Source organism: Onychomys torridus, chromosome 8 (genome assembly GCF_903995425.1).
Source record: "Onychomys torridus chromosome 8, mOncTor1.1, whole genome shotgun sequence".
NCBI classification, from domain to species: domain Eukaryota; kingdom Metazoa; phylum Chordata; class Mammalia; order Rodentia; family Cricetidae; genus Onychomys; species Onychomys torridus.
Genome location: NC_050450.1, coordinates 9205908 through 9218386, shown reverse-complemented (window position 1 = coordinate 9218386; position 12479 = coordinate 9205908). Strand labels below are relative to the sequence as shown.

Below are 12479 nucleotides of genomic sequence, written 5' to 3'. Positions count from 1 at the left end.
CCAAAAAACAAACAATAACAACAAAAAAGAACTTGCTACCCAAGTTCAGCAACTGGGTTCAATCAACAGAACCCTATAAAGGTAGCAGGAGAGAACCAATTGCAGTGTTGTCCTACACACTGTGGCATATGTGGACCCACCCACATCATGTACACACATACACATTAATAATGAATTAAAAGTAAAACCCAACTCACTTGCAAACCCAGGCTTGGTGGCACATGCCTGTAATCTGAACCCTAGCACTTGGAAGGTGGAGGCAGAAAGATCAGAAGTTCAAAGCTAGACTAGACTGAACTAAAAAAATAAAATTATATTAAACTAAAAAAGTGCTGGGCCCAAGCCACAGCACACCACACACCAAAAAAAAAAAAAAAAAAAACCAAAACAAACAAACAAACAAAAAACCCAAAACCATAAAAACAAAACCTCTTAAAACTCTGTTCCAATAAAACCACACCAAAACTATGAAAGTCATTGCTATATAAAATCTTTTATTACAGGCAATATTAGTCCATACACTAGACAATACCAACAGTACAAGTTTAATCTTTCAAAAATCATCATTTAAACAGTAAAAGACCAAGAAATAAAATTTGTGTCAATTGATTATTTTCAAAATATTCTTGATGTACATGATCATTGGTTCCATTACCAGTGAAACATCCAAATACAGAAAATACCCCATTTAACAGATACTAGTGTTAAATGGTTATTTGGCTTAAAAAATCTGAGTTAAAATCCTTTTTAGCAACCTACATACAGATAAGTAGCAAACTTTATTATATTAAATAAATTCGTTCCACTAAACAGGTAAAGAATTTCATCCATTATATATTCTGATCCCAGTGTACATTTATTCTCTCATGGTCATGGTTTTTATCTGATGGACCAACTCAGAGAGTCATCCTAGACGCAAACCTTACCTTCTTCCCCAACACACCTCATCCAAAAGTCTGTCCAACAGACAGCAACCAGCAGCAAGTCACTTTGCCATCTGAGGCAGTGGCTCCGTGAGAGCTTGGCCAGGCCTGTCAAACAGCCATTTTCCTATCTACTGTGGGTTGCTGCCCAGGAGGAACCATAGATGCCAATCAGGCAGAAAACCTGCGGCTCCTCTGCTACGTGCTTTTCAACACTTCAATTGCTCTGGTCAGTGCTCGGATTGGGTTACATGAAAGCCAGCGCATTAGTTTAAATCTTTAAACAAAAAACTATATTTTCCAAAGTCATTATCATTTGGGGCAATTAAGTGATCTTTTCGTGCTTTGCTGAGTTTCATCTCTAGGGCCTTTCTTCTTTCTTTCCATTCATGAAGTTCAGCGTTTCCATGTGCAAATTTACAGCTGCCTCCTTCTGTGCAGGACCCATTCATATACCTGTTGGGAGGAGGAGGCGGCAGCAGCCTGGTTAGCATCCGTGAGGCATTTACAAAGTGTCATAATTCTTGAAAACACATTCTTCCCTAGCTGCAGGACCTACCTGCACACACCTTCTGTAGTCACAAAAGTTATCATTTTCCCCCTTTTTTGCTGCTGGGGATCAAATACAGGGCCGCCTCCCTACTAAGCATATGTTCCTTCTAACCACTGAGTTGCATCCCAGACCCAGTTAGGAAGCTTAAACCTAGGAAATAAATCTTATATAGGCACAATATATACAACAGGGGAATAAGCCCTGCAAACTTACTTAAAGTATTTATCAGAAAGCATGGACTAGGGCTGGGGGTACAGCTCAGTGGTAAAGTGCTTGCCCTGTATGTGGACAGCAGAGGGGGACCACTGGGTGCCCTAATCTACCACTCTCCACCTAATTCCCTTAAAAGGTCTCTCAATGAACCTAAGCTAGGCTGGTAGTAAACAAATTCCATGTTCTGGGGTTTAAACTCAGGTCCTCACGCTTGGGCAGTAAGCAATCCTCATACCTGCTGGACCATCTTCCAAGCCTTGGGTTTGGGATGACGTATGTAAGAGAATAAATAAATAAAATACAAAATAAGAAAATCTTTTTTGTTGTTTGTTGTTTTTGAGACAGAGCTTCAAAACCTGACTGTCCTGGAACTCACTCTGTAGACCAGGCTGGCCTCAAACTCACAGAGATCTGCTTGCCTCTGCCTCCTGAGTGATGGGATTAAAGGCATGCACCACCATGCCCAACTGCCAAGCAGTAATTTAAAAAAATAGCTATTCAAAAATCATAAAGTTTTTCACTTAAATTTTTTCACTGAGATACTCTGTAGCCCAAGCTAACCTAAAATTGTAGTGATTTCCCTGCCACGGCTTCCTGCTGCTAGAATTATAGGCATGAGTCTCCACATCCACTTTTCATGTAAAATTTTTCTAAGACAAAGGAGTGATATAGTTATGCTCCTATTTCCTTAATATTTGTTTTACTTTTAGGTGTATGTGTATGTATGCCTGAGTATGTATGGGTACCATTATGCACGTAAGTGCCTACAGAGACCAGAAGAACATGTTAGATCCCTTGGGACTGAAGTTCAGGTGATCGTGAACCACTTGATGTGGTTACTGAGAAGCATACCTGGGTCCTATCCAAGAACAACAGGTGCTCCTAACTGCTGAGCCATCCCTCCAAAGCCCACCTCTGATGACCATTTATTGTGAGCAAAGATTGTGACAAAAGATCAGAGAATCAGAGCTGAGAATCCAAAGATGGTAAGGGTGAGTTTGGACAGGTACACCTGCATATCCTTCCAGGGCCTCACAGGGCAGAGCACTATAACAAGACTCTACCACCTACATCTTATTCTGTCTGCAGACACAGTGCCCTCAGAAGTCCCATGAGGTCAGCTGTTTTCGCAGGGAGAAGCTGCAGGGGCCTCCATACCTCTCACAAATACTGAAGTTCCCAGTGGGGAAGCGGTGCTGCCAGCAGTACTGGTCATCTTCAGTGTGGAAAACCTTCTCTTTGTGCTTTTCAGAGGAGATATGGCCTTGCCATTGCTTCTCACTGTTACAGTTCTTCCCACACATCCAGCAGTGGAAGTCCACCTAAAGCATGCAGGAAGATGTGCTGCCTGAGAGCCTGCACCTCCCAATGAGGCCTGAGCTCAGCCCAGGCTCCACTCTGGGGAAGCCAAGCAAGGGACATATGACCCAAATCAGAGGTGAGATCAGCACAGGACCAACTACAGTATGGGAACATAAAGCAACACACAGGAAGCAAATGAGTAGATGGGTCCTCTGCTCGTTTAGTTGAGTTCTGGCGAGGGGGTCAGAGAAGCTTCTGTACAAACAAAGCCGTCAGAGAGGCAGTGAGTTATGCATTCTGGACAGAAGTTATACCCCGGGGAAAAGCAGGAGTTGCTTAAGGTCAGAGTGGGCCAGCTCCAGAATGACCAGCAGCAATTCTACACACGAGCCCTACTATCCTAGATGTGCACCAGGCACCCCAAAAGTGAATACACTGCCCTGCAAAGACAGAGCTACACAGCAAAGAGAGGTCTAAGCACTATGAGAGAGTCAAACTCACACGTGTGCTGAGCAGTCACAAAAGCTGCCCTGCAGTGAGTGCTGATGGACGTGGGTGAGATGCCACAAAGAGAGCAGCAGACACCAAGTGACAGCAGAACACACACTCCTGCCAGGTGAAAACACGCCAGGGCAGCTAGAGGAAGAGCCACCACACAGTACCGCTAGGAGTGGTGGCTCACGCCTATAACCCCAGTGGTCTGGAGACTGAGTCAAGAAGACTGCTCAAATTCAAGGTCAGCCTGACTACAGAGTGAACCCCTGCCTTTCATTTAAAAAAAGGGGGGGTCCACAACACTGATATATAAACATACAGAGAAATACACCCACTGGATCTGGTTCCTCTGGGAAGAAAAGACATACTTTCGACTTTATCTGTAGTGCCTTCACTTAGTTTACAGACACAAAGCATTGACAGCAGTCAACTTGGAATGGTGGACTTAAGCCACTCATGTTTTCTTTACTTTTTGCACAGGTTTCACTGTGGAGTCCTGGCTGACCAGGAACTTCCTATGTAGACCAGGCTGGCCTTGAACTAGAGATAACCTGCCTCTACCTCCCAAGTGCTGAGATTAAAGGTGTGTACAACTATGTGTAGCAATTTTGGTTTTTGAGATAGGTTCTTATGGATAGCTTCCAATCTGCTAGGTAGCCCAAGATGGACTTCTGATACTTCTGTTTCCACTTCCCAAGAGTGCTGGGATTACAGGCATGTAGCACCATACCCTGTTTGCATGGTGCTGGGGACTGAACCCAGGGTATGTATGCTAGGCAAGGACTCTACCAATGGGACTACATCCAACCAAGCTTCTTTATGTTTTTCAAATTAAGAATTCAAGCAAGGATGTTTCAGCATAGAAGACTTAAGCCAATGGCAAAAAAAAAAAAAAAAAAAAAAAAAGCACAGCAGAAGAAAGAAGATACCAGAGGGAGACAGGCTGCAGGTGACAGGGCCAGGCTTTGGAGGAGCAGTCCCGAAGCACAAATGAGTCAGCAATAGTACTTACAGTAATTTCAGCATAATCTGTCGGCATGTGGATCTGTTTCCCATTTTCTTTGTTAGAGTGACCGGCTACATCATCACTTTTTTCACTTTTTTGATTCTTCAGCCAGAGTTCATAAAATTGCTCTATATCATGTACTAAGGAAAAAGGAACTGTGTTCAGCAACAACCACGAAATGCCATTCAAATACACACACACACAAGCCAGGCAGTGGTAGCACACCCCTTTAATCCCAGCACTTGGGAGGCAGGTGGATCTCTGTGAGTTTGAGGCCAGCCTGGTCTACAGAGTGAGTTCCAGGACAGCCAGAACTGTTTCACAGAGAAACCCTGTCTCCAAAACAAAACAAATACACACTCAAGCATATGTATTCCTTATCACTCAGTACATTTTCAAAACAGATGTGCTTTGGTGGCACATGCCTTTAATCCCAATACTTGGGAGGAAGAAGCAGGCGGATCCCTGAGTTTGAGGCCACCCTGACCAACAGAGCAAGTTCTAGGACAGCCAGGGCTACACAGAGAAAAAAATCCTGTCTCAAAAAAAAAAAAAAAAAAAAAAAAAAGCAAAATTGAAAAACAGAATTGTACTAGACCTGAGAGAGGACAAGTCCAGTCTAAGCAGCAGATATTCCCATGCAGAAGGACCAATTTTCGGGACTTAATACTGCAAAACTAACTTCATTATTAACTCCTCCCCAAACCTGCAAGACACTCTGGGAGTGTTTAAAACTCAGGAACATCACAAGGCCGTGCACAAAAGACCTCAGCATTACTTCATGTCACCCTATGCTACACAAACTCTGCCAGTGCTGTAACCACAAGAGGTGCCTCACAGGAAGAGAAGGGTTGCAGCTGAGACACATCCCGGTCATTGAGAAAGATGGGAAAGCCCACTAGAGCAAGGCTTGACCCTGCTGAGAGCCCTCCAATCAAGCCACAGTTCTAGAGCATCAACATAGTACGGTGCAGTGGACAATATCACCTGGACCAGGTTCTGGACAGTGGTTGCAGGCTGGTTCATGGGTAAGAACAGGTATACCCCACATTACTGTCAAGCCAAGGCCAGGGTTTCCAAAAGCAGCTCTGCTCCTTTCTGGCTAAACAATCACTTCTAGTCCATTACAGAATATCTGGCAGCATCCCTGGACTCTGCCTATTAGAAGTCAGCAGCACATCTCCCCTAGTCATGACTATCAGGGAAGGAGGGCTATGCAGTTAATCAGTATTTTAAAAAACTCTGGTACTGAGAGCTAGTCTAAATCTGGCCTTGAAGTTTTCCAACATTCAACCATCAGAGATGAGGCATAAAACTGGAGATTCTTCTTCCTTCAGAGCATGGCAGCAGGAGACAAAAAGGCAAAGCAGGAAAAGCCTCAGCAAGGGCTACTTCAACTAGAACATAAGAGGGTGTCCCTCCACACAAGTCACATGGCAGGTCGGCCTAAATTCCAAGTGATTCTTGTAATAGAGAGGCTGGAAGCATGCATTTCTATTAGTGGTTTTTATTGTTGTTGTTTTATTAAAATTTCTATAGTAAAACTGTTTAGGTTCAAAAATGAAAGGTTGTCTGAAGCTCCTCTCAAACTCCATCTACCTGATGGGCCACCACTGAAATGATCTTGTTTAAAGTCACAGGAACTGAGCTAGCCTGGGCCACTTGTAAGGAGGATGCCTATTACCCCAAGGATGAGGAACTACAGATTCACACCCAAATATGGCCTAACCAAACCCACATCAGAAGTCAGCTTCCCAACCAAGGAGGCCGTGGTCACATTTCCAGCCAACAGCAGCAACACAGCTAGAGCAGCATACCAAACCGTGCAAGCTGCTTCTGGTGCTCATGAGGGGCTGAACTTCACAGAAGTCAAAGGTCACGGAGAACATGGACTTACTTCTATTATCCTTCATGTAAGTCCACACTTCACGTTCTTCAGGACTGTGAGCAAAGGAACAGTTGCCAACATACTGACATTTTTTCCCAGAAGCAACATGGTTGCATAGCTGTATGAAAAATAAATACATATATGTATGTATGTATGTATATGTATAGGCACACATATACACATACACAACACACACACACACACACACACACATTTAAGATAGCATTGCTTAGTATAACTAATTTTTACACTTAAACAAAATAAGTCTTGTTATCAGTGCTAACCTTAGCAGTACAAACTTTAAGATCAATCCCATTTGAATGGAAACGGGAGCCCAGACTACTTGGGATAGTGACAGCAAACATTTCTATTTCAGTTTCGCAAAGATAGTGAAGCGCAGAATTAAGTAGTGCAGATTTCCTACCAAGTCACATACTGGGGATTTCATCTCTGTAGAGGACATCTAACGCTCTCCCTGTCGGGTGGCTATTACTTTCTTCCTAAATTAAAATTAATTAAAATTCAGGATGCCTCCAAGTCAGTACTGGTAACAGAAAGCGACTGTAGCTCGCTCCAGGTCACTAGATACTGCCAGGAAACTTCCAGACTCAAAGTGCTAGTGACCCTAGACAGACAGCTGACCTTAGCCACAACTCATTAGACACTGTATTTGAAGACAGCTACACCAACCAGGCCAGGGCGTTAGGAGGCTTTCAAAGAGCAGTCATCTGGTTATGTGGAATTTTAATTAGCAATGGGAATGGGAGGCACTGGTAAGAAAATAAAGCAATAGCAATCACCAGAAAAGACTCCAAGAGTCACTAGCCTCCAAGAACAAGCTCATTCCGAGGTGTCGCCCACTGGCTGGGTATGAGGCAGCATAGACCCTTAGTTGCTAACTTGGTTACCGTTTGCTCTTCACCAGAACTGGCCCTTCCCACTACTTAACTTACAGAAGAGTAAATGTTCAGTATCTGCTTTTGCAAAACCCCCAAGGCTACATTTTCTCCTGGGATGAAAACCAATAATCCACATGAAAACCTACACGAGGTCAACAACCTAGTCAATAAGTCAGTGCAATCATTGACTAGGACACATTTTCCCCCTCTTGTTTGAGACTTTGAGACAGGGTCTGTTTATGTGGCCCTGGCTGACATGGAATTTGCTTGCTATGTACACCAGGCCGGCCTTAAACTTGTGGTGACTCTCCTGCCTTTGTATCCACTCTCCTACCTCTGCATTCTGGGTGCTGGAGTTAATAGGTATGCGCTGCCACACCTAGCTTACCCACAGTATGAAGGACAAGACCAGGCACTATGCTGGGTGTCAAAGACTCCATGAGATATGACTGTCTCTATGGCATGATAAACCCAATTTATCAGATGAGCAAATGAAGCCAAGTAATGTGACAGGACTCTTTTGAAAGATTATTTTCTACTTCCCCACATTCTCTACAACACAGACACACAGACAGACAGACAGACACACACACACACACACATACACACAATTATCCATTCTAGGAAAAGGGTCCCTAAGCAACATCTAACATGATTGGGGAAAAAAAGAGGCAATAGCTACTAAAATGTGATGTGACAGAGCTCACCACACTCAAGATTGAAGGAACAGCAACAGTCCCGGGCAGCTGCCTCAGGAACTGCAGTAAGGTAAGAACTTCGGCAGTCCTGGGGACTGAATTCAGGACCCCATACAGCTAGACAAGTACTCCACCACTAAGTTACAACCTAGCCCAGTTGCATGTTTTAGCCAAGTCTCTGGTACACATACATCCTTATCCTTTAAGGCACAAGATACCACAGCTCCAATAAATCTTTCTTTTTCATATAAAACCCACCTAATTCCACTTTAGACAAACAGCCAGATCACTGCCTTGCAAAGACTGGCCTTGTGACTAAGTTTACAAAGCTATAAGGAATACAGGTAATGCAAAATTCCTCCACTTTCCTTGGTCATTCAGAGGGCAGCTCACTGCAAGGCGACCATGTGCCTTGCTTCCCTGAGGAGACAATCTGTCATGCTTCCATCCTGGGGGCAGAGTATACTGCCTGTCAATACTCCACTGTCACTTTCTGTTAGGTCACACAGTGTGATACCTGTGGACTCTCTCCACACACTGTCCTGTGAAAAGCCCACAGACAACAAGTGACCTGCTTGATTATTGTTCTTGCTATGGCCATTTAAGGCCCTCCCAAAACAAGGGGTGCCTCTGCATGAGTGAAACACTCTCCTTATGCTACGCTGGCCCGGTGTTCTCTTCGCAAGCAGTGTGGAGAACATCGTGTGCACTAGCACTGACATTTTCTTCTGGACCACCTTAGCAAGTCTTCTATCGGTAGTGTCTCTCAGCTTGCATCCCTTGTTGCAGTGAGACAACCAAGGAATATAAGAAAAATGAGCAGGGTGGTGGTGGTGGTGGCGGCGGCGGCGGCGGCGGCGGCGGCGGCGGCGGCGCACGCCTTTAACCCCAAACCCAGAGGCAGAGGCAGGTAGATCTCTGTGAGTTCGAAGCCAGCCTGGTATGCAGAATGAGTTCCAGGACAGCCAGAGCTGTTACACAGAAAAATTGTCTTGAAAAACTCTGCCTCCCCGCCAAAAGAAAAGAAAAATGAAAGTTTGCCTCAAACTGAGACAAAATAAAAGGAAATCCTCATTCCCTCCCAAAGATAAATTCTTTGAAAAATTAACTTTTCCTCAACTCTGGTTATCTTTATACTCTGTCCAAGTAACCTATGAAGTACCAATCAATATGAAAACTGTTAGAGTCACACATACACCAAAGGGCAAGCAAAAAACCAAACAGCTCCAATTTCATTACACTAACAAGCAGCACTCAAAGGGCTCTGAGCTCCAATCTTAATTAGTACTACTTTCTAATAATTGGAAATGCCTAATTTTAAAAAGTGGCTTAAAAATTACGTATGTACATCAAACTGTAAAGGCATTTGTTTCTTTGTAGGGAGAGGACGGATGTTCATCCACTTCTTACGTTCAAAAGACATTGCTCTCATTGCACGGCGTTCTTTGGTCCACCTAAAAAAGATGGAATTCAGAAAAACCAACATTTGGGCAAAAGACATAACATAAAAGGAGAGGCCCAACATGTGCACCCAAAGGACCAGAGGTTCCTTCTTCTCAACCCTTCTAAGAGATGCCTCACAGGTCTACTCTTTCACTTTTTCTTGACATTTATCAGCATTCACTATGAATTCTAAACAAAAAAGTGGTAAAAGCAAAGAAAACACTTATGAAAGACCAGCTACTGTATCCTCAAAGCCTCTTCCCTTCCCCTTGCTCATCACATCTAATTCCTGACTTTCCAGGTCCCGCTCTGTCTCCTGTCTCACATGCACAGCCGCCCCTCTGGAGTACAGGGACTGCAGGTGTCCACACAGGCATCCATCTGTCCGTCCATCCACACGTACTTACGAGTGCTGGGCCTTGGCGCTGCAGTACTTTCTGTTCTTGTCTGGTTCAATGACTTGGCCGTTTCTCAGACACTGAGCACAGACAAACTTTATCTCCATATTAAGTAATCCAGGCATTATCTGATTGCCAAGCACCTTAAACAACAAAAGACCAATTATAACAGAAACCACTTTTCTAAGAACAGCATATCAAAATCCCATGCATTTCTTACCACCATAGCTTAGCTGTCTGGCTCTATAACTTGACAAATAAATATATGCTGGTAATTAATCTAAACTGTCTCATATACACAAAAGAATCCAATAAAAACGGATTACAGACACCACACCTCAATTGACAAAGGCTAGTTTTGGGCCAGGCAGCAGTGGTGCACACCTTTAATTCCAGAACTCGGGAGCCAGAGGCAGGTGGATCTCTGTGTTCAAGGCCAGCCTGGTCTACAGAGGGAGTTCCAGGACAGCCAGAGCAACTGTTACATAGAGAAACCCTGTCTTGAAAAACAAAGAAAAAACAAAAACAAAAAAGCTAGTTTTGGAACTGACTACTGGAACTGAATGGCTTTGGTGGGGGTGGAGGAGAATGATGGATTAATGAGTCAAACCAAGTAGGATACAAAACTCCACAACATAACCCATCTCTCTCTCTTATCCAAGAATTGCCAAAGCCCAAGACCCACTGTTTTCCCAAGTAAGCTAAAAAGGAAAACAGTATCCTCTGTCATTAGCAGATACTACAGGATGCCATTTCCTTTTTTATGGTGATCAAACAAAATGCAAATATTTTTTCACAGAAGAGTTACTCAGCTGAACAAATAAGAAGGACTGCAAGCATGACCTGAACCTTTGTCAACCGGGCACCAACGAGGTGACTCCAGAAAGACACTCAACTCACAAGGACACGAGGGACAGTACCTGAGCTCCAGGCATGCCTGCTTCCAAACTTCTCCAATATTGTTTGGATTCTTGAGCAATGACATCATGGGAGATACCTAGGGAATGTACAAGCTTCTCTTAAAACACATCACAGTAAGCCACCCATCTGGTGTCATTCAGACTAAGAGAACCTTAACTCCCCAGTTCTCAGGCAGCCTGATCTATCATATTTTTCAAAATAGAATATTTACAAACACAGTTCTTTATGCCTTCTGAAGAATCCCTTCCCCACTCTTAAAATCCATGCTACATATACATACCAATAATTAACTTCATGAAACCACATCCAAAATAGGAAACTTTTTTGTTTGTTTGTTTGTTCGTTTGTTTTTCAAGACAGGGTTTCTCTGTGTAACAGCCCTGGCTGGCCTGGAACTCACTTCCTAGACCAGGCTGGCCTGGAACTCACTTCCTAGACCAGGCTGTCCTGGAACTCACAGAGATCAGCCTACCTCTGCCCCCAGAGTGCTGGGATTAAAGGCGTGCGTCACCACAGCCCGGCTTCAAAATAGGTAACTCTTAAAAAAAACAAACATTATAGTAGCCAAGCATGGTGGCTCCAGTCCTATAATCTCAGCTACTCAGGAAGCTGAGGCCGGAGGATTCCAAATTTAAGGTCAGCTTGGGCTACAAAGGGAGTTCAAGGTTAGCCCAACAAGTTAGTGACAGAAACAGTCAAAAGGCCTGGAGATGAGACTTAGCAGTAGAGAGCTGGCCTAGCGTGCGCACAGCCTTAAATTCAACCCCACAGCTGGACTAGAGAGACAGAGCTTCACTCTTACTTTTAAGACAGGGTTTCTCTGTGTAACAGCACACTTACATTTTTATTACAAGTAATTTACTGACTGTGTGTCTGTGCACACAAGTAGAGGTCAGAGGACAAGGTGCAGGAGCCAGTTCTCTCTGCTCATCACATGAGCTCATCAGGCTTGGCAACAAGTTCCTCTGCCATGCTGTCTGAAGAGCTGGCTGAGAAGGGTGCTCTCCTTGCTACCATCCTGTCACTCCCGACTTCTCATTCAGGGACAGTGACAAGCCAACACAGACCCACCTCTTTCGTTTTGCATTATCCAGACCTTCAATTCAATAAGACTGTGGGCGTAGAAGCACCCATCTTCCCGTAAGCAGCCGTGGCGGACCTCATGCCGGCACAGGTCAAGCTGACACTGACTATGAAAGGAACGTATTTTGGAATATTTTACTGTGGTCTCTCTTAAAATGTGGACAAGGCACCTAAGACCAAAAAAAGTAACATTTTAATACTGTTCTGCCAACTTTGAAAAACTATGCATATACACATATATACATACATATACAATGTCAAGTTCTATTCAGAAAAGTCATTTTATTAAAATTAGTGTCAGAAAAAAAATATGCACACAACTATTAATGTTACAATTACAGTTTAAGAGAAATCTAAATGTACGTCACAAATATTTAATTCTATATTAAATAATCATTCTAGCAATTCAAGTAATTCAGTACTTAATTCTCATCAAATGGGCAAAAAAGCATTTTTTTAAACTTTTTTTGTCTTTTCTATTACATTTATTTAATGTGTGTGTGTGTGTGTGTGTGTGTGTGTGTGTGTGTGTGTGTGTATGTGTGTGTGTGTATACTTGCTCTATGGAGGTCAAAGGACAACTTGGAACAGGTTCTGTTTTTTCTCCCTTATGGGTCCTGGAGATGGAACTCAGGCCAAACAGACTTGGTAAAAAGT

At 43.5% G+C, this 12479-nt stretch overlaps 1 protein-coding gene across 3 annotated transcripts in view; it reads right to left on the bottom strand.

The window, feature by feature from the left end:
• Positions 1 to 473: 473 nt before the first annotated feature.
• The window catches only part of Zc3h7a (zinc finger CCCH-type containing 7A), a 41681-nt gene continuing 29675 nt past the window's right edge, over positions 474 to 12479 (bottom strand). For 2 of the 3 annotated variants that reach the window (XM_036195751.1, XM_036195752.1), the window contains exons 16-23: positions 11811 to 11992; positions 10739 to 10815; positions 9828 to 9961; positions 9326 to 9431; positions 6390 to 6498; positions 4499 to 4632; positions 2848 to 3011; positions 474 to 1379 (exon numbers count right to left, since the gene is read on the bottom strand). In XM_036195751.1, coding sequence (XP_036051644.1) covers positions 1190 to 1379; positions 2848 to 3011; positions 4499 to 4632; positions 6390 to 6498; positions 9326 to 9431; positions 9828 to 9961; positions 10739 to 10815; positions 11811 to 11992 — 1096 coding nt within the window. In that variant the 3' untranslated portion in view covers positions 474 to 1189. Of the gene's footprint in view, positions 1380 to 2847; positions 3012 to 4498; positions 4633 to 6389; positions 6499 to 9325; positions 9432 to 9827; positions 9962 to 10738; positions 10816 to 11810; positions 11993 to 12479 lie in introns of those variants that run through there. The other variant, XM_036195753.1, reaches the window with a different exon arrangement.